General features: G+C 34.8%; 1 protein-coding gene across 4 annotated transcripts in view; it reads right to left on the bottom strand.

Moving 5' to 3' along the window:
- Positions 1–22,812, bottom strand: part of LOC138701607 (lysocardiolipin acyltransferase 1-like) — a 71,986-nt gene extending 49,174 nt beyond the window's left edge. For 3 of the 4 annotated variants that reach the window (XM_069828673.1, XM_069828674.1, XM_069828672.1), the window contains exons 1-5: positions 22,561–22,812; positions 3,102–3,306; positions 2,673–2,785; positions 1,583–1,733; positions 229–346 (exon numbers count right to left, since the gene is read on the bottom strand). In XM_069828673.1, the coding sequence (XP_069684774.1) occupies positions 229–346; positions 1,583–1,733; positions 2,673–2,785; positions 3,102–3,306; positions 22,561–22,746 (773 nt within the window). In that variant the 5' untranslated portion in view covers positions 22,747–22,812. Of the gene's footprint in view, positions 1–228; positions 347–1,582; positions 1,734–2,672; positions 2,786–3,101; positions 3,307–5,638; positions 5,729–22,560 lie in introns of those variants that run through there. The other variant, XM_069828675.1, reaches the window with a different exon arrangement.
- Positions 22,813–23,639: the final 827 nt, after the last annotated feature.

Raw genomic sequence — 23,639 nt, 5'->3', positions numbered from 1 at the left:
GTGTAGAAGCAAGAAGAAATTTCATGTTTAAAAAGTCCGGGCTCATCCTTTCAATTTTTATTTTTATTCATTTGTTGTCAGAGCAAGAATAATACAAAAATAGCATTTTGAGAAATACTAATGCTATATGAGTGGTAGTAGTTACCAATATGATGTAGGTATATTATTATTATCATTACCTTTACTTGACATGTTGTGCACGCATTGTGAGTACACTAGTGGACTCACCGAGTTATGGTAAAGTGCACTTCTTCCGGGAAATTCCCTTTCATAATGTCTATCTCAGCCTGGGGTCTGGTGCGTGGATATCCCACTGTTATGTCATACACAGCATCTAACTGCCCATCTGGAATAAAATATTATTAATTATTATTATTATTATTTAGCGTTTTTCTTAAGGATACTTACAATTTCATAAGCAAGTTATTGTTAGTAAGATGACGGTCATTGAAAGAAAGCTGTCATAGCCACTCTCAAGACACCGTATCTGTATTGGTCTAAGAAAAATAGTAAGAAACATTAACGAGAATAGTCGACCTCAGAAACTGAACATCAGACCTCTTGAATAAAAATCCAGTATACTACCCAGTTGGATAGATAAATAACTGTTAATCTTACGAATTCAGAACAGAGCATATACTGTATTTCAAAGCAGAGCCTTCTCATATTATATGAAGGTTGGATAAAAAGTAATAGCAACACTGCTTCTACGTCATCCACGTAAGTCAGATAGCCTTAGGGTGTTGGGAAGCTGAGAACAGAAAGTCAGGCGAGCTAGTACAGAATGCCATCATGATTTTCAGTTTCGACGTATAACCTCTAGAGAATAATGCTTCAGGTAAAATTATCAAGAATCAAAGTTCTCACCATTAGAAAAAGAAAGAATGACTAATTCCATAATGAAGGACACTGTGCTAACATCCAATATAAACTAGTTATACAATATAAGATATTTAGATTATTTCTCCGACAGCAATGGAATCTGTTCAAGAAAATCGTCTTTCTAATGATATCATTCTTATTGGTTGAGTAATTGTTTGCCAATTGTTACAAAATTATCATCAGTCCAAGTAAAACTTAGGACAATAAAATTTCCTGGCCGCAAAACCAAATGGCCCGGGTTCGATTCCCAGTCGGGGCAAGTTACCTGGTTGAAGTTTTTCTGGGGTTTTTCCTCAAACCAATATGAACAAATGCTGGGTAAGTTTCGGTGCTGGACTCTGGACTCATTTCACCTTCATCTCATCCTGACGCTAAATAACTAAGATGTTGATAAAGCGTCGTAAAATAACCTACTAAAAATAAAAAAATAAAATTTCCTAGTACCGGTAATGATTTCTTTAAATCAGGAGAGAAGTGAAGTCGAAAGTCCTATGTGGCATATTATAAACGCAATGCCTGACAGAGATGACAAAAGAGTCAATTTACCTTCCATTGCTCATTCATGTCAAATTCATCTGTGTTGACCACTATGAATTCCATCTTACAAGTCCTCCAACTTAGAAATGTTGTTGTCGGACGAGTGAAGGGAAACTCATGCTCTAGCAGTGGGTGTTTGGATTTTTCAATCTGACTCACTCACTCTGTCGCATTCTCTGTGCCAAGAATACGAAGCCTGTGGTCTTGGGATGCAGCACTTGATAGTAGCGCTCCAGGCTGTGCTTGGATGCAAACTGATGGCTACGCTCACGACTTCCAGCTGTAAGATCTGTTCCTTCAGGGAAAAGTAGGATCTGTAAAAAAAAAAGAAATACTGTGAAATTAAGCCACGTACTTAGAAGAGAGAAAAATGACTGTGCCTGTTTATTTGTTATCTATAGGCTCTTAAAGCAGTTTTATGGCTATTTATAATCCTTGAGTAATATTTTTTAAGAACGAATGTGTAAAACTCTGCACATGTTCTCTCAGTATCTTGAGTCATCGCATAAATCTGCTAATTGGCATCAGACCAATTTAAGTAACTGCTAAATATCGTTAGCTTACTTCTAAAAACCCTTAAGTCCAAGTTTTACCGAATGTCAAAATCTGTGTATATTTTCAGATGTGTCTTCTGATGACACCTCGTATTTCTGCAACTCTTTCTATATTTTATAAATAACAAATGCATAACAGTTGTTAGCTGGAATATAAAAAGAATACGAAGTTATTTAGCTTGCTTGTGCTGGAGCTAAATTACAGCTGTGAGTGGTAAGGGATAATGATAAATGCAAACAATACGAAGACCATGGTAATCAGAAGAAAATTAAAGAAGGTAAACTCGCGAATTCGAAATGAGGCAGTGGAACAAGTAGACAACTTCAAATACTTTGGATGTACTTTATGCCAGAAAGTCAAACAGAGGATAGCCATGGCAAAGGAAGCTTTTAATACGAAGGAAAAGGAACATCTTCTGCAGACCTTTAACAATTTTCACATACAGTACTAAATATTTGCATACGACTGCTAGTAGTCGCACAGATACTCTGTATCATAATATCACTTAGGAAAAAAAAAACACACACACGCACATACACACATAAAATTTCTTGCAACCATAAATGCCCAGTAGTTCTGAAGTAGGCCTACTCAATATTATCTTACTGGCTAATAACAAGTATTAAATAATCTTCACCATTTATTATAAAATACCATTCAGTATACGTAAATGTTTAATTGACATTGTTCTTACACACCTGACAGGAATGACCAATGTCCCTAAAGTAATCAAGGGCCCTTTCCAGTAGTGCCTTATCTCGCTCCCATCGCCGGTGAATATACAGGAAACAATTCATTTGCATCACCCAACCTGAACAGAAAAGTACAAATTGACAAAAATGTCTAATCAAATAGACTTTACAATAATTTGCATAGTTAATCTATTGGACTAGACACAAAAATACACACACAACACAGACAGACACCAATAATTTCTCACACAGAATCATGATAATTAAGTTGTGAATATATTCTACGAAATTTCGTACTAAGAATGTCCTTCCATATCCTCAGATCGATCACGTAACTCTCACATAAACATGACACAAAGCAAGTGCAAGAAGGATACATTCCATAAATTATTTTAGTACCTATATAAATAGCATTGTTAAGCAATAATTTATTACCTGCTCCTGGAATATGTCTCACTGATGCCTTAAGTACCATCTTTATCCGGTGAGTAAGTGGCTTGCAAGCATGGAACATCCCCAACCATAAGAAGTTCCAGTCGAGACGGGTGCGATGGTTCATGATGATCAGAGCACGATCATGAGGAAGAATTTCGTCACCAGTGACCACAACTCGCGTCCCAATAATGCATTCCAATAGAGCCTGTCAGAACGCAATGCATATGTTGGCAGTCTATTATATGAGTTGTCAGTCATCAATGTTGTGAGCCATAACTTTAATAGAATAGGATTATGAATCATCAATGCAGAAAAAAGGGCTTGAAACTCTACATAATAAAGTTGGTAATTTTTCATAATCTCTCCTTGAAATTATCATTACTTTCAGTATAAATCGCTTGAGTAGCAGTATGCAGACAGGTGAAATGGTTTACTAAGCTGGCTCTGAAGCTAAGAACCAAGTGCACAGAACAATTTTGAAAACTTAAGGCAGTAAGATGAAGTAACTTTCATAATACAGTTTTATAAAATAAGATACCCTATACTCTTCAAACAGAAATTTGTAAAAATGAATTTTATGTCAAATAGTGGAAAACATTAAACCTCATCATATGAAATAAGTTTATAAAGAATTACAAGAAACGGACATATGTCGTCATTGTAAGACATAGTGTACTACAGTATTTCTCAAACCTTATTCATAAAGTATTCCTACCGGTACTTTTCAATTAATTAGAATGTCTTCAATAAGAGTGTAAACAGTAACAATAAAGAAAATTTAACAATTGTAATATAAAAATATCATTAGACCTACATGAAATCATCGTGAAAGTGGACAAAAAAATTATATTAATTTACATTTATCTTACAGAACAAAATAAATAGTCAAGTTGTCGAAGTACTCCTTACTATTTTTTTATATATGGGAGGTACCGGTACTTCAGTTTGAGAAACACTGATGTATAATGTACATACTCGATTTGTATGATATTCTCCAGCATATGCTTGTATTCATTCAGTCAGTAGAATTATAACATGCCAGCAAAAATAAAACTTGCAAACATTCTCCTGTTATTCTATAATGCAGACATAAAATAATGTGGGGCATGTTCTCAAGTTTCTCTCTTTTACTCACAAACCCCACAATGGTTAGTGAGAGTAAATAAAAAATATAGGTTCATGTCTAAAAGTCTCAAAACTCTTGTGGACATAGATTATAAACACCAACTTGTTGACAGTTTAGCATTTTGCACATATAAATTATTTATTTCAGCCAAAAATATTGTTTAATATGTGGAAGAGTCAAAATTACACTTTAAAATAGGTCACATCATTATTGCCATTGTGACTATAATAATTATATTCTAATTCAGCATATTTCGTGATTATTTCCTTCAATAGACAGGGTGTCTCAAAGATATACCGACAAATTAATTGTAATAGCAGAAAAAGAGTACTGTAAAGAAATATGCCAGTAAAAGCCCACAGTTCTATTTTAAATATTTTTCAAGTTATAATTCTGTAAATTTCTTAAATCCTAGCCCTAAAATGGAAGTTAAACAATCTCTGGAAGGCCTAACAAAGGGAGAAGATATGCATTATTTGTAGGAAAGACATTCCCGATGTTTTGTTTCTTTTCGTTCAACTGATACCCACTTTTTAATAGGTAAAATTATGAGAATTCAACCTAACTCTAGATTGATTAGGCAATGTATGGAGAGCTGTTCTCTGATTCCGCAGCAAGTTGGAAATTGAACAGTTCGAGGCAAGGTAATATAATTAATAATTATACGTATGATGTACACCAACACACTGCCTAATCACAAATCATGTTTATTTGATATCTCAAGAACTATTTGAGTTAGAGGATTGAAACCTTTTGCTTGTATGATTTTTGATTTAAGAAAATTCCAGAAAATGTTGTCGGTTTATTTTTAGACACCTGTAAAGTAATTTATTCTGAATTTACAAGTTGGAGATGGATTAAAAAAAATTGTTAGTTGTAGAATAAGCAGTGGAGAATGGTGTCAATAAAACTTAACGAAATAAAGAAAGAAAAAGCGTTGTGTGTCCAGTAGAAACAATAAATGTGCATGCAATTTCATTTATGGTTTTATTTTTTTCATTTCAGATATAGAGAATACCATGGGTTCTCCAGTTATCGTAGGTTTGGAATTATAGTTCCAATTTCTTCTTAGGAATCACAGAAAGCAACTCTTTAACCATACCACTGGTCTGTCTACCATCTGGCTCTCCGATTATTACAATTTTGTAAAGCTATAAAGGTGTTAAAAATGAAAAGAAACAAATAAAGCCAATTCAGTGTCTTTGGCATTAAAAAAATAATAACAAAATTGGAGTAAACTGTATTAAATAAATTAGAAGAATATACAAAAATGAAGCCATCTCAATTCTCAGCAAAATATCTGAATTGTTCTATGAAGCAATATGCAGTCACTATGTGAGAAGATGTCTAAATCAAAACAAGTGATACATCACCATAATCATTCATATCTCACAAACATTTCTTATCTTGCCTTTTGTCTCTGTGTGTCTTAATGCGGCATTGTTGATCAGCATGTGTCTTTTGGCCAATGTTTCAAGGTAATTTCTTCTGTTGAACGCGCCTGTTAAGAATACAAAGTGCACTTTTACAATATGGTTTTTCTCTCTTTCAGTCTGTTTTCAGCTCAAGTGGCTTGATAGAAATGAATTCCCTTCTATGTGCTTAGAGATTGCAATATTATTTTGTTTCTGTTTCTCCAATCTTAATTTACTTCTGTTCGAATTATTTTCCTAAAATGTCTTACCTGTACTTTACATTTGTTTTTTTAATCCTATGTTTCCAACTGGCTAAGGACTGGAAGGTCCTGGGTTCAATCCTGGGTGGTGACAGGATTTTCCTCGTTGCTAAAACTTCCAGAACTGCATCCAATTTCACTCATCCTTCTATTCAAATTGAGTACGGGTCTTTCCTGGGGGTAAAGGGCAGTTGGAGCATGGTGCCGAGGTCAGGAAAGCATGGAGCTCTACCTCCATGTCCTCCAAGTGCCTTCATGGCATATAAAGGGGATACCTTTACTTTTACTTTACGTTTCTTCTCATATAATATGACTTAACTAAGGTATAATATTTAAGAAAGATCAATTTCAATAAGGAGAATGATTACTACTGATTTATAGACAATAATATTATAAAAGTTAGGTTAATGCTTTTACATTAATGTAAAATGAAGACTGACAGAATCTACAAAAGTACAGTAACATTGTTGGCTTGTTTTTCAAGTCACCGACTGTCCTCGTATTTAATTAAGAATTAGTGAGTATTCATTATAAGAAAAGTGATAATAAATGCAATGTCGTCTATCTACGAGTATAAAGGTATTCTTTTATTTGAATCAACATGAAGTGACTAGTTCTCAAATTAAAATTAGCACAAAACACAGTGAAGCATAACAAAAAGAACAAATCAATAATTTAGGATACTGCAGAAAAAAGTAACAATGGTATGTTAAAAATGCAATTGTAATAATTGTGTATTTCAAATAGATTTGGGGTTCTTTCGTCATCAGTATAGGGTAAAATAAAGACAGAATTAAGGTTGCAAATGATGTGAAACTGGTAAACACAAGTCAAAATTAGAAAATGTACTGGTACTGCTGTTGTAAAGCTTAAATTAACCATTAGCATAATACTTATGCGAAGGGTATGGAAATGGTAATAATGGTCTAAGTCAAAATTAGAAACTATATTACTGTAATATTGCTTAAATTAATTTATTTTTAGCATTGTTTGTACTTTCTCATTACCAATATATAATATACTGTATAAAGAGAAAGTACAGTGTTGAGATGATGGAAAAAATCTATTTCAAGATTTTCATGGAAATTCTACATCTCTGATACTGCAAAAAGTGCTATCTGTATGTGTATAAAATGTTTCTTTCAAATTATTGGACAGATTTTGTCAATATTCAATGTTTACGAACAATCCATGTGGAAATGATGCATATGAAATATAGAAGACAACAGGTCCTTATCTAAAGAAATTGCACAAATTTGTGACTGGCAATTTGGTCAAAATCTCCTTGAATTTTTTTCCGACACAAAGCTGGCTCTACACATGCATTGACGAATATTCGTAACTGAATATTTGTGTACAATACTGACACCCACACATACTCGATATTCGCTATTTGAATACAATCATAAAGAACAGGCAGAAAAGGCAAATATTTGTGTCAATTCTGATGGTGATGGTATCGTTGCATAAATGTCGAACAAGGTATGCTCAGGCTTAAAATAGTTAAATACCTACATAACAATTTTCAGTCCAGTATTTTATTTTGATGGAAGTATGGTTTACTTACTTACAAATGGCTTTTAAGGAACCAGCAGGTTCATTGTCACCCTCATATAAGCCCGCCATCTGTCCCTATCCTGTGCAAGATTAATCCAGTCTCTATCATCATATCCCACCTCCCTCAAATCCATTTTAATATTATCCTCCCATCTACGTCTCGGCCTCCCCAAAGGTCTTTTTCCCTCTGGCCTCCCAACTAACACTCTATATGCATTTCTGGATTCGCCCATACATGCTACATGCCCTGCCCATCTCAAATGTTTGAATTTAATGTTCCTAATTATGTCAAGTGAAGACTACAATGGCAGTGGCGTAATTGAAAATGTGAAGGAATTCTCATATCTAGGCAGTATGGTGGTACAGATAGCGATGTGAGAGAAAGGAGGCAAGATATGCCTTTGGCTGCTAAAGCCTATATGGAAGAGTGCTGCCTACACAACAAATGCTAAACTGAGAATTTTTAACAAAATGTCAAATCCGTGCCTTTATATGGCTGTGAAACCTGGAAAATAAACAAAACTATTATCATTCAACTACAAGTTTTTATTAATAGATGTTTGAGAAACATATTAAAAAATTCTGGCCAGTCCAGATATCCAATGAAAACCTTTGGTTAAAAATTAAACAAAAACCAGTTGAATTTGAAATTCGGCATAGGAAGTGGGGATGGCTGGGAATACACTTCGCCGACCTCCAGATGACCCCGCCAGGAAGGCATTGGATTGGAATCCGCAGGGCAGCAGAGGAATTGGCAGACCCAAGATAACATGGAAATGAACTGTTCTCACAGAAGCAAAAATGATGGGGAAGACGTGGAGTGAGATCAAGGAGTTGCCCAGGAACAGAGTCAGATAGAGAAGCTTTCTGAGAGCCCTATGTTCCACGTAGGAATGATGGGAATATTAATTGATTGATTGAAGAATACAATGGGTGCAGTTCTGCGCTATGAAACTTTCTCCATTCTTCTGTAACTTCATCCCTCTTAGCCCCAAATATTTTCCTAAGAACCTTATTCTCAAACACCCTTAATCTCTGTTCCTCTCTCAAAATGGAGTCCAAGTTTCACAACCATACAGAACAACTGGTAATATAACTTTTTTTTATAAATTCTAACTTTCAGATTTTTTGACAGAAGACTAGATGACAAAAGCTTCTCAACAGAATAATAACACGCATTTCCCGATTTTGAACACTTACTTCAAGAAACTGAACCTAAAATTTCAAAAAGGAATACAAAATGAAAACAGACAATTCCAGCAAAAGTCAGACTAGCAGTAACAGTGATGACAGGTACGAAAGTTTATATATTCTATTAAAGATTTCTTCACAACTCATTACTGATTGTTCCTGAAGTACGTAAAACGATTGTAGAAGTGTTGAATGACACAATAAAGGCAAGGAAGTTTTAAATTTTTTTTATTAAGTGCTTGTATTAAACAAATAGCGTACAAATGCATAGTTCGTAAACTTAATTGAGGTGTAAGTTACTCTGTAACAAGAACTTAACTGCAAAATCTTGAATTTGAAATACAGTGCATTAAACATTTTAGATCTCCTATAACATTGCGCAGAATGACATTTAAATGTTTCTAGAGGGTACTGTGTTTGATATGCTGGAAGCGTAAAAAAACGATGTAAAGTAGGTATGTTAAGTTGTTACTCCAGGGAATGCCTCAATTATTCATACCTGTTCAGAAAATTCCACGAAGACAATATGATAATGCCAATACATTAAGAGATGAATAATTTTATTAATGTAACAAATGTGCTTGTTTTTTTCAGAAAGTTGCTCTCAAATCTGAAGTCTCTATTCCAGTGGTACAGGTACTCACTATAAATTAGAGGAGAGCCAAAAATGAGAAATACCGGTAGTAATTTGCCAAGAGCCACAGTGCATTTCACAGTATTGAAACTTCACGATTTTTAGGCCTACTTATTAAATTATTTGACCTATTATTATTATTATTATTATTATTATTATTATTATTATTATTATTATTATTATTATTATTTCAATATAAAGTAACAGAACTAACACATATTAGGGCCAACTGATATTTTGAAATTGAAGAGCGAACTCTGCTACTCTCCTGCAAATTCATATCAATACAAGCAGACTTACCGGTATTTGTTGTTTTATTTCACCTGTAATCTGTTCTGAATTTGCAAAATTTAGGCCAAAAAATGTCACATACAGCTAGAAGGTAGGCCTACTCCTTACCAAACTCAGCACCTGTAAATGGCTTAGTTTCTGCTACGTGTTTTTGTTGTCAATTCGTTTTTATGAACAGTGGAATACTTTACTTTCTGTTCAGATATTGCGGACATTTTGAACATTTTCAGCTTTTCTATCCTTGATTGAGAATGTTTTGGTTACTTGTTATAATTTGAATGCACGGTATTGTAAAGTCTATTACGATACTGTAATGTCTATTAACATAAAAATGTTACAGTATCTATTATTACCGGTATAACAAGGCATATTAAGCATATGAGACATGACACTACTTTTTTTTAAGAAAAAATACGTGTCGTTGTTAAACACCTCACTGCAGTAATGATATAGGTTTTCTCCAGTTGTACATTATTAAAGAAATAAAAAAAAATTCTAATGAAGAGAATAGTAATAACTTTGTAATATTAGTTCAAGAGCCGCAATAAATATCTTTCAGAGCCACATGCGGCCCATGGGCTGCGTAATGAGTACCACTGCTCTATTTGATATATACATAGTGACATTACCTTCAAGTTCAGTGAGATTTTTCGTCTTTGGTTTGATGGGAATCATAACGAGAAGCTTATTTTGCATAAAATGAGGTTACAAAAGTTTAACATAAGAGCTTCTTTTGCAAGCTCGAGATATTCATGCATTCTTTTTTGATTCAAAACTCTGTGAGGAAGCCTAGTTTCAATATTCTATCAGTAGGCACATACATATTAAATTAATTTTTTCTATTTTTTTTTATTTCATCCATTTAAGTGTAATTCACCACTCATTAAATAGGTTGAGATCTAAATGAAACTCTAGAAATTATTTATTTTGGTGAATATTTATTATTTAATAATTGTTAAATTCTTATTACTAAACACTTAATATTAACCCAACATACATTTTTTTTATAAACAAGCACAATTTTGAAGCTACATTAAAAATTCTAGAGTTTCAGGATCACAGTAGCCTATAATCATAAAAGATGTGCAAAGTTTCAGATCTCTAGGTGCTGCCTGTGAAACCCCACCTTAATTCGGAAAATATCAATTTTCTGTTTTTTTACTGTATTGGAAAGAGGCGAAAATGCTGAACATTTTAAACATGTCTGGTGACTTGGGAGGCCAAGGGAGATAGGCCAGATCAGCAGCGCACGCACTTCCAATTCAGCGATGTGGTAGATGGTCAATTCAGAAATGTCTATGGAACAACCTTTGTACCATTGTTATTGAACTTGTTTTCGTCTCTCATGGCAACAGAAATAATACGTTTATTTGAAAATCTCAAAATTTGACTACCAAATGTCGTGTACCATGTTCATTTCTCATTAATACAGTAAAACCTTGCTAAAACGTACCCTCTATAAAAAGGGAACCTGCACAAACAAAGGATAAATTTGGGAACAGAATGATTTCCTATGTAAAATAATACTTTAAAACGGAAAACTGCCTAACGCGAAAATGGAATCATTTTTGGGCACCATTTAGGTAAAAAAAAAAACCCCTGACTAAAACGGATTATTTTAAGTGTAACTGTTGCTAAATTCTTTCAAACCATTTTTAATTTTGCGATAATACTGTACGAAGCAAGACATAATTTTTTATGTGACTGTACATGCAATGATCTGGAAAACTTTCGTTATTTTATTTTTTAGTAGGTTATTTTACGATGCTTTATCAACATCTTATGTTATTTAGTGTCTGAATGAGATAAAGGTGATAATGACGGTGAAATGAGTCTGGGGTCCACACCAGTAGTTACTCAGCATTTGCTCATGTTGGGTTGAGGGAAAATCCCGGAAAAAACCTCAACCAGCTAACTTGCCCCAACTGGGAATCGTACCCGAGTCACCTGGTTTCGCGGCCAGACGCGCTAACCGTTACTCTACAGGTGTGGACTCGCTATTCTATGTCAGGCATTGGGGGTGAAGCTTCTCTAACCATGTCACTATTCTGTGCTTATTGTCAAGGATCCGGGCAGGTTATTGACCTCCTGTATCGTTACTTCTTCCAACCCTCTTGCATTTTCTTTCATTTATTCTCAGTTTTGTGCTAACAAGTCAATACAGTGATAAAGGACAGTGCGAGTAGAATAAAACTGTGAATAATTGTAGTGTAGTATCAATTTAGTTTTACATTTCGGTCCATTTCTCTTATTCTGAGTTTTGTGTTAATATGCTAATACAGTATTAAATAATAGTGCGAATAAAGTAAAACTGTGCGATTTAATAAAAAAAAACTTAGATGACCAGTTCTATCATGGAAGAGTGGCTTCATAATGTTAATGGAGCAATGAAACGTCAAGGTCGTAAGGTCATACGGTTTTAGACAGTGCTACCTGCCATCCAAGGATTGATTTGTCTAACGTGAAGTTAATCTATTTTTCATCAACCACAATTTCAGTTACAGAACCGATGGATCAGGGCGCAATTTACACTCTGAATTGATGCATGACGCGAAGGAAATCCTACAACGTTCCCTTAAAAAAAAGTCGCGGCAATGCACTTTAAAAAAATTGTGAGGGCCAAGAAACTAGGGCGCAGAGAGAGGGAGAGAGAGAGGTTGCAATTATGGGTACGTAAGTTAATAATTATGAAAATAAAATTCACTTTGGATGTACTGTAATAACTTTTATTTCAAATTATTTCTTCATTGTGTTCTTTCTAAAGTCCAAAACTCAACCCTTTGTGAAAGGAAAACCTGTGGGGGGGGGGGGGATATCTGGAACATCGCGTTTTGTTTTAGGGAGGTTTTGCTGTACTTATTAATAATCATATGTAAGTATTACCAACGATTTGAAACATGGTTTGTACTGAAAGAGACTTGCACAGTGAATGATATATTTTTTCAACAATTTCAATGCTAAATTGATCATTTATCTCATCAAATAAGTTGGTGCATAGTGCATTCGAGATATATAATATTATTCGTCTTAATAGAATATTCTATTCTTCATGTTTGACAATTATTGTCTTCTTTCATTTCCTTTAAAACAACGAATAAATAATTGGCGAGTATAATGGCATTTGAACTACTAAGAACTACACGATAGATTTGTAGTGATACCCAGACTAGAGATTCAGATAATATTACGAGTATTTATACTGTGCCCTTACGATTTGTAATTATGAAAGAGGAATTTTAATACCATATTTCCTATTACCTACTACTAAATATGAAGCTGAAATAATAAAAAACAAGAATCGCCTATACTGTATAATACCCGTGATAATGCCGCCTTGCACTACATAACGGTGCTCTTGTTGAGAACGGCCGGCGTCACATTGCACTGTAAGCTTAAGTCTCGTCTCCACTATTAAACATTTAACAACAACATGTTAAATGTTAAATTGTTTACCGTTAACATCCCAACATGTTGATTGAACATGTTAATGCTAATTTCATTTAACACTTTGTCCACACTGTTAAACATGTTAAACTTGACTTTCTTTGCGTAGTCCATCATAGACAGTCTATGAGATTTTAATATAGATAGTGTTTTTATTTTCAAACCTTGGACAATGGACTCAGATGATGATATGACGTTTGTAATTGCCTCTATTGCTTGTTACAAGGCTTTGAAAAGGAAGAAAATGAGAATGTGGGTGCGGCAATATCTTAGTAAAAGACACTATGCAGGATACATTCTAAACGAGCTTAAAGTTGAATACAGTATCGATTTGGATTCAAAAACTTGCTGAGAATGCCAGAACACGTTTTAATATAATGCTGCAAAAATACTTACTGTTACATCAAAGAAATACACAATTTAAGAGCAGCCATTTCATCTCAATTAAAAAAATTACAGCGCGATTATAATAGGACCTACGACATGATAGATGTTAAAGGAGTGGGTAATATCGTATAATTATTCTTTCCGAAGTTTTACGAACGTTAACATACATCACCAAATACGACCATTACTGACGTCAACATAGCATTAACGTTTGGCGTATGACGAGAGTGCGAAAACTCTCTATTGTATTCTCGAGAACAATATTAAATAATAATTCCAGTTCTTTAAAACAGTCGGCCTTCTTAGCTTTGCCCGTGTATTCTTTTGCAGACACATCCCACAAACAAGGCCTTCCCATCAGTGCATTAATTTGATTCTAATGTATTTTCTTTCATTCACTCCATTACTTCGGACAACTTAAGCCAACACCAAAGACCAATGATAGTATAAAAATGACCAAGATACGCGCCACAAAATCGGAACTTATAGTTGTTGCTATGGAAACTGTACGAACTTTGTCGAACTGTACCGACGCTGCACGAGCAAATGAATTGACTTGACATGTTTTCCATTTCTGCTGGAAAACACGCCAACATGTTAAAAGTGTTAAATTCAACATACTTAGTTAACATGTTAAGTCCATTGAGACTTGAAATGTCCATATACATGTTAAATTCAACATGTTATATTTGATATAACATGTTGTTGTTAAATGTTTAATAGTGGAGACGCGCCTACAAGAAGATACCGTATGTAGGGTTGCCAGATCTCCGGGCGCCGCCCGGAGTGCACGGTTTTATGAATCCATCTCCGGCCGACAGGAAATCTTTGCCGGAGAAATTGCGTTCGAAATGTTAATAATTAGCAATGTTGTAGTGAAAATTCACTGTCCATCATATAACTTTAAAAGTGAGCGTCTGTGTCAGGCTTACAATGACGCAAGCATATAACTTTAAAGTGAGTGTCTGTGGTAGTGTTATGTTTAGCGCGCTTCTCTTTTCGCACATCAGACACCAGTCTCTCACACTACGCCAACATTGAAAGATGTCGTAAATAGAAAATTAAAACAGATAATTTTGATATGATGATAATATATTTCAGAAATATGACTTCAATGAACTATTTTAAATTAACTTTTGTCATTTACTAAGTTTTGTAGCAATATTTTAACGAAATCTGAATGCGTAACAATGGAACAATTGCAAATTTAAAGCTCAATATTCACTTCCTTGATCCTTCACAAGTCAGTTCTTACAGCTTTATAGTGCAGTGCAATCTGTTATGCGAAGTGCGGAAATTTGTGCGAGTTTTTTTAGTATTGTGTTGTGTTCACTATGAATCCGGCAAAAAGATACTTTAGTTATTTTCGTGATGAATGGTTGACGAATGTTAAGTACAAGGACTGGCTATAAAAAGGAGAGGATGAACTTTCTTGCAGGTGTAAAGTATGCAATTTTTCATTTACGGTAGTAAAGTATGATGGCGTTAAAGCTGTTAATAAGCATTTGGAATCAAAGAGGCACAAAGAACATTGCAGAGTACAAAGTAGGAATAATTCTATTCTGAAATTTATGCCCCCAAGATATTCAATTGAACATGATAAAGTTACAGCAACTGAGTTGGCTTTAACATTTCATGGTGTAAAACATCACCACTCCTACAGTTCACAAGATTGTGGGAATAAACTTTACTCTTGTGTTTTCAATGACTCTTCAGTAGCGAAAAAAAATAAGTTGTGCGCGAACCAAAAGTGAAGCCCTAGTTACAAGTGTTCTTTTACCTTTCTCATAGGAAAAACTTCTGAACGACTTAAAAAATACCCCATTCTCAATTGGTTCAGATGCGTCAAATAAAGGTATGCTAACAAGAAGCATTTCCCATTAGTGGTGACACATTTTTCTGTAAAACATGGAAACGTAGCGATATTCTAGACTTCTATGAAGACAGTAATGAGAGTGCTGAGGATATTTCGAATGAAATTATATCAATTGTTGCAGAAAATGGACTTAGTTTAAGTAACATTGTAGCTTATTCGGCTGGCAATGCATCTGTTAACTATGGTAAATACAATTCAGTGTTCAGAAAAATGAAAGACAAAAATCCTAATATAGTAAAGGCTATGTTGTAGCCATGTACTGCATAATTGTGCCAAATTTGGTTTTAAATTCCTTAAGTATGATGTTGAGGCATGAAAATATATTCCGACTTCTCGTCGTCATGTAAGAATGTCGAGGAACTTAGGTCGTTCTGTGAGTTTGCTCAACAGGACTATTTTCAGATTTTGCGTCATATTCCAGTTCGATGGTTGTCTCTTCAATTAGCTCTTGAACGCCTTGTTAAAATGTGGCGCGGTTTGAAAATGTATTATTTGGCAAAAGGTGAAGAAGAAACGCATCTTTTAATTTGGAAATGTGTATGTTCACAAGAAGATGAAGTAAATGAACTTCATTGTCAGTGGCAGAATATTTTCTGTATTTTGTTAATTGTACAGTTCCAATTTTCTGTAAGGCGATTAAAATATTAGAATGTAAAAATAATGCTTTCAACCGAGGTGCACAAAATCATGTTGGGAGTAAAACCTCAAGTACAAAGTCGTAAAAAGGACTCATTTTTCAGTTTTGAAGTGAATATGTCACTTGAAAATCTCACAGAGGCCGAAAAACAAACTGTAATGAAAGAATGTATGACAGATTGTTGCAATATCTAGCCAAGTGGTATGATTTTAGTGGCAATAACTTATTCTCAGTTATATCTGTTCTTGATCTATCTAGTCCATCACTGTTCTCATTTAATGACTTAGTTCGCGTAGCAAAGAAATTGCAAATTACTTTCGAGTTCGACGGAAATTAACTCTACAATGAGTGGTCAATATATTTTAAAGGAACTGATAAAAACACTGATGCAAGACAAACATAAAAATCAGTGTTGCAAACTTTGGGTATCTTCTTTCGAAAAAGCTACGGCCCCTAATATGTTAATAATAATGCGACATGTGCTAGCAATTCCAGTAAGTAACGCGCATGTGGAGTGTTTAGTGTCATGAATGGTTTGTGGACAGATGACAGGAACAGAATATCAACAGAACTAGTGAAAGTGGCAATTTGTATTAAAACGAACTTGAGTGTAAGTTGTCAGGAATTTTACAAAATAGCCTTGGAAAACAAGTGACTTCTAGAATCTGCAAAGAGCTCCAAGAAATACAAATTTTAAGGTAGGCCTACGTCTATTCTTAATACAGTAAAGATTTGATTATTGCTGAATTTTTAACAATTTTACAACTTTTTATGTGAGGCTCTGAAAAAATTAACTAATATGCATTTAAGAGAGCGTATTTTTCTGTGTCATGCCTAAAAAATTCATCGACGGAGAAATAAATTGCTAAAGTCTGCAAATCTGGTGTTAAAATTAGGAAACTGGTTGAAAACTTTTTTTTTTTTTTCCACGATTTTAAATATTTATCCATCAAATCAAATCCGATATTGTTGAATTTTTAACCGATTCTTTAACTTTCAATACAAAATTAAATATAATAATAGGCTAATAATAATAATAATAATAATAATAATAATAATAATAATAACAATAATAAATAAATAAATAAATGTACGTAGTACGCTATGTCTGAAGTAGATCTACCTACAAATAAGGTAGACTCGGGGTCATTTCCCGAAAGGGAATTGGAGATTAATATCTTTGTCTCATTGGGACTGTCTGTGTGAAAATACGAAATGTCGCGCACGAAATGTCATACATTTTCTTCTACACATAACACATATTTATCTGTATTAAAGTACCTGGAACAAAAAGGATACATAATTATTTATTGTAGGCTGGAAAATGTTTCATAAGGAATAACATGTTCAATATGACTGCAATTTTCCTCACAACCTCTTGCAAACCAAACCAACCCTTAATTTCGTCACCACTCTTCGATAGCGTACGGCTTGTGAAAGATGTTTGAATAAACAAAACGTTCGATTCTGGGCGAGGGAACATCTTCGCGTACTGCAAGAGAAAGAAATGTATGGCGCGAAAGTTAAGGTATGGGTCGCGATTTCGAGTCATGGAATCATCGGTCAATTTTTTTTCAAAGAAACCGTCAACCAAGTTCGGTACAAAGTCATGTTGAAAAACAGTCAACCACCATCTATTGGCAACAAGTGTCCTTAAGCAAATGCAGTGGTTGTTGCAGGATGGAGCTCGTCCACATACTGCAAATACCGTTCTTGACTTTCTTCATGAGGCGTTAGATGTTCGTGTGAAGTCGCATCGGTTTCCTGAAAGACATGAGGGCGGCAAAATGTGGCCGTCTCATAGCCTGGATATTAATCCGTGTGATTACTTTTTATGGGGATTCCTTAAAGAGAAAATGTTTCACAGGAAGCCAGAAAATGTAGTGCAGCTCACAGCCCATATAATGTAGTAGTGCCGTGCGCTGTCTGAAGAATTGTGTCGAAGAGTGGTGACGAACACAAGAGTTCGTTTGTAAGAGACTGTGAGGAAAAATAGCAGTCATGTTGAATATTTTATTCCTTAGGAAACATTTTGACATTTCGGCCAGTGTATGGAACCGGTGCCCACCCAGTATTGTGATGCACTTGGGGAGCTACGATAGGTAGCGAAATTCGGTTGCGAAAACCAGTTATAACGGCTGGAGAGATCATGTGCTAACCACACGATACCGTCATTCACCTTTGCTTCGGCATGTGAACATGAGGCCAACAGCCAGTTGGTCGGTCTGGGCCCTTCAAGGGCTGTAGCGCCACGGATTATTATTATTATTATTATTATTATTATTATCATTATTATTATTATTATCATTATCATTATTATTATCTTTACTATGGCGATCTGCTCACTTAAGTTGGGTCTTGCAACTAGTGCTAAATAGACGACTGTGATCACCAGATAGCAAATAGATACTAGGAAATTTTATGTTTCTTCTGGAATTAATAATGTTTTGTTTAGTCGTTTTCAATTATTTATAATTGTGTTATTTCTTTTCTTTCCTTCTCCATTGTTTTCTTTTTTTCCATTATAATTGTTTACCTACCATTTACTAAAAAAAAAACAACAACAATTTTATGGTAAGCTTTGTCCTCTAGGCAGCCTTCACTTGGAGGAAGCTGAATAAAATTTATTCAAAATAATATTATTAGGAAATATTTTCCAGCCTATAATGATTAATAATTCTGTACTGTTCTTGTACTACTATACAAATAGATATGTGTTTTTATGTACGAGTAAAAGAAAATGGTTAACATTTCATGCGTCACTCTGTACTATATTTTTTCGTGTTATTGTTCTATGATTACAATATACGGAGTATTGTGGTATTATTTATTCAGGGTGTTAAAAAAAAGTAACAAATATTTTAAGAGGTGATAGTATGCATCAAAGGAAGAAAATAATGTCTAATAAACATAGGTCCTACAACACATACTTTCTGAGATCTGAACACTTGTTCATAGGAGGTGCTCAATGTGACGTCCATTCATGGCAATGCATTTCTCTGCCCTACAATACAGCAGACTACCAGATAACATACCGTAGTTTGAATAATGATACGTCGCAAGGAATTCTGAAAACAAAAGTCTGGTTGCGGATATGAGCGGGGTTCAGCAGATGTGGTGTTGTGAGTTTTCGTAATCAGCATGTGTAGGCTGATGAAAATCCCCATGCAGTTGAAGAAACAAGGCATCAGCACTGATTCTCAATCAACTTATGGGCAGGCGTTCTTGGCGATAGATTAATAGGGGTGATAGATTAATAGGGCCATACGTGCTACCACAGAGATTAACTGGGGATCGTTATCAGGACTTTCTTATTAAAGGTTGGTCCACAATAAACCGGGAACGGAAACAAGAACGAGAACGGAAATATTGTTTAAATAAATGTACTTAAAAGTGAACATTCACAATTAACGAGAAGCTTACGTGAAAATTAGTTGTGAATGCTCACATTTAAATACATTTATCTTAACAATATTTCTGTTCTCGTTCTTGTTTCCGTTCCCGGTTTATTGTGGACCAGCCTTAACATATTAAAACAAATTTCAAAGAGTGCGTGATTCCTTACGCCGAAGGGCAGAGGAATGCATTGCCATGAATGGACGTCACATTGAGCACCTCCTATGAACAAGTGTTCACATCTCAGAAAGTATGTGTTGTAGGACCCATGCTTATTAGACATTATTTTCTTGTTTTGATGCCTACTATCACCTCCTAAAATATTGGATACTTTTTTAACACCCTGTATAAAGTCGCTGTCGAGGTTTCCACACGTAGGAAAGCAGGTGCTTGCAGCTCCCTTAATACAGGAAATATGTGTTTCGACCGTCAATTTTCCTGTAATAGTATTCTTACTGTTGGGTTTTGTTCGTATTCGACAGTGTTGAGTTACCTAATTTTTGTGTGATAGATATTAGCAAAACAAGCATTTTTATTTTATTTCTGTATTCTCAGTAAGTGAATTCCATCTGGTAAACTTAAATGTGTGTAAATAGAATTCGTATAATTAGTATAATACTGTTTCTTGTTATAGGCCTACCTATTTTTAATTTCTGGAAGTAGTTTATGAAACAATTTAATTAATTAATCCACAAGTATTTCTCTTCATTTAAATTTTATATAAAACTGCTAGAGTATCCTATTAGCAAGAGGAATATATATATATATATAATTTATTTTATTGGGTTATTTTACGACGCTGTATCAACATCTAGGTTATTTAGCGTCTGAATGATATGAAGGCGATAATGCCGGTGAAATGAGTCCGGGGTCCAGCACCGAAAGTTACCCAGCATTTGCTCGTATTGGGTTGAGGGAAAGCCCCGGAAAAAACCTCAACCAGGTAACTTGCCCCGACCGTTATTCGAACCCGGGCCACCTGGTTTCGCAGCCAGACGCGCTGACCGTTACTCCACAGGTGTGGACTATATATGCATATTATTTGTTTTTATTTACATATATGTCTGGAATTTTACTTACGAACTCGGTCTTAAGTATTTTCTCCTTTTTATTCGTAAGTTATCATTCCTAGCTACCTTACGAATTGAAGTTGACTCACAGAAGAAAAAAAATTCTATATAGGTCTATGTTGCGTTATAACATTTTCGTTGGCGTTAAATATTGAAGCTAAATTTGTATAATTGACTAAAATAAGAACGGAAAGAGCATGAGCTTTGAATTTGATCAAGCGAACTCGGGAAAAGGTTTATGTTATAATATTCTGTTGATTATCTCAGAAGCAAGATATTTATTTCATTTTTTAAGTTGCTATATTACTGGTGTCTAACAAGTGGGATGCATTCGCTTTTTTCCGTATTGTCCACATAATAGTCAGAATTTTTACATAAGAACTACAGCAATTACATTTTTATTTGAAGTCAGTAATAAAAACACAAATTTATGACTTATTCAAATCAGTTTTAATTGTTTCATCTCCGTTTTCATTAATGAATAGTAATTGTCATTGCCATTCTAAATTATGTAATGACACATATAGCTAAAGTGCTGGTGAAGACACTTGGTAATCTTAAAAGGAAGAATCCTATATGGAATTTTCATCGGTTATTTGACGAGCCTGTACCAACTGCGTGGTTATTCAGCGTCAGTGGAATTGTTACTAGCAAGATTGTATTTTGATTAACTGAGTCCGGAAATGTGTAATGAGATTGTCTGACATTCACGTTGCAGTTGGAAAAAGTATTGGAAAACCAAACCAAGAAATTAGTCTAAGTGGAATTCGTTCCCACATCCGAACGCAATCTCAGAACACGAGTCGCGCTCGCTAACCCATAGACTACACTGCTGGGTTGCTCTACAATCACTTTTTATAACCAATGTCAAGATTATTTGTGTAGGCCTATTACAAACTTACTGTATTTATAAACACATACTTAGAAATTAAGAGTATTATCTTTGAAATAGGCTATTAAAGTTTATTGTTACACAGTTTTACAAATTTGCCATAAGTTACACATTCCATGTTATTCTACATAAAATTACATACTTTGATTATCGGCTGTATTATCGATTTAAAAATGTACTGTGAACCATTTACTAGTTCTCGTATAAATGCTTTAAATACCCTATTCTAATTGAACAAGTTATCAATTATTGCAAGTATCAGAAAACAGATTGTTGAGTCATAGTCATAAGTAATATGTTTTACGGTTGAGATTACTTTTGTAAGTGAAGATACTAGGCGTATTTCCTTAACATTATTTTCGCTAAAATACACAACTAAGCTACGGTTGAGTTTTAAGATTGAAAAAAAGTAATGTAGGAGCGTAGAATCTATTCGTAGATTCATTATAAAATTACGGAAAAAATGTCTTTGATGTGTGAGATAGTAAAGCGCGCGAGAAATTCTTGAATTCCAATGGTAAAATAACTTGGAAATGAACTACAATAATCGTATCGAAATATATTTAACAATAGCGACTTTTGAATTTACATCTACGATTAAATTATAGAATTATAAATTTCAGTATAATCGAAGTACCTAAGTCTCGCTTCCTTGCTAATTAAAAATCAATAAATATTATTATCTCAGGATGTATTCGATCAAAGTAAAATAAACGTTAAAGTTGTTAGAGTAGTTAAAAATCATAGTTATTGTTATTAGGATACATTTTTCAGCTCTTTATATTTAGCCACATATTTAAGGATTTTCCTACATATTTATGTGCATAATTTACAATATAAAAATCTGGGCTCCACTATCGTCAACGTCTGAAAAAAAGCGAACATATGAAAACTATTTCATCCTATTATATTACCACCCTATGAAATAAGGAAAAGTATTCATAGGGTACCACATAAAATTGATGTTGAGACTTTCTCAGAACATGATTTTTTGCGATGAAATTTTTGCAAAACATATATACAAATTACGAATTCGTGGTTTATTCAAATCGGATTTGAACATTTTCTTATGGTTTCGTCCGTAAATTGCTGCTCTAAATGCCTGATGATGCAAAAAATGCAAATGATGATAGACTCAAATTTACTCGGAGCTAGAGAATTCTTTATGTAATTCCAATATGTGAGAAGAGTATTGGCGCAAAGTAAGGAAGCAAAAATTTGCAATTTACTGCATATACAACGGAAAGAAAATAAAATAAAAATATGGAAGTGAAGCAACTTACTGCAGGGTAGATCTCCCAGGCGGCGAACACGATGTCCGTGAGTTGGCGGAAGAGCTTCTGGTGCAGGAGTAGCAAGGGCAGCAGAGGGCAGTAAAGGAAGAGGAAGCCGGAGCAGATGCTGCCGTACCAGAAGCTGCAGAAGGCGAGACCGCGAGCCAGACCCCGCAACCGCCGGCCCAGCGCCATGTCGGAGCGGACACTGGACGAGCCCCGCGTGGCAGTGGAAAGGCTGCCGTCTCCCTCCCCGCGCGCCTACACGATGCCTGGGAACACACTGTATTGATCCCAGCATCCCGACGCGGTCCACGAAGCATCAATATAGCGACTCCCTGCACAGGAAGAGGAGCAGCCGTGGTCTATTCCAAGACTAGACTCGCTGGTTCTTCGGCCCCTTGAGCTAGGTCAGTGGGACTCGATAATGTTAACAATTATCTCCCGATCAAGAATTTTATTGGTTTTATAACATTTACACATTTCAGTGTCAGATGTTGAAATTTTAAGCAAATTTAACACTATTACGAGTGTTCCTAACTACTGTAACAGTCGCTTTTAGAAGGATGGCTTTCTGCAGAAAGCAACTCGGGCACAAAATTGAAAAACTAAGCCAGTAGGCCTACTACCTTTATTCATCTACTTCTACATCCATTCCATATTCTGAACTCACTTTCTCTTTTCTAGAATTGGACTCAAGCATCGATTTCATTTTGTTTCATTAAATTCTGAATCTGACTGCGTTTTTATGAGCTTTAACGTTGTACTGATGTGTTTCATCTGCAAAATAGTTCAGTGATAACATTAATTCATTCACAGTGTTCTGCCCAAGGGCAGGTCTTTCACTGCAAATCGGCATTCTTCAATCTTTCTTATATTCTGCCTTCCTCTGTCTCATCATATGATCCATATATCTTAACATCGTATATCATCTGATATCTTCTTCTGCTCCGAACTCTTCTTTCGTTCACCATTCCTTACAGTGCATCCTTCTGAAGACAGTTTCTTCTCAACTAGTGACCCAGATAATTCTTTTTCCTCTTTCTGATAAGTTTCAGCATCATTCTTTCTTCATCCACTTTTCCAAC

This window comes from Periplaneta americana, chromosome 6 (genome assembly GCF_040183065.1).
Source record: "Periplaneta americana isolate PAMFEO1 chromosome 6, P.americana_PAMFEO1_priV1, whole genome shotgun sequence".
Taxonomy (NCBI): Eukaryota; Metazoa; Arthropoda; class Insecta; order Blattodea; family Blattidae; genus Periplaneta; species Periplaneta americana.
The sequence above is the reverse complement of the archived record's forward strand: the minus strand, read 5'-3'. Positions and strand labels throughout refer to the sequence as shown.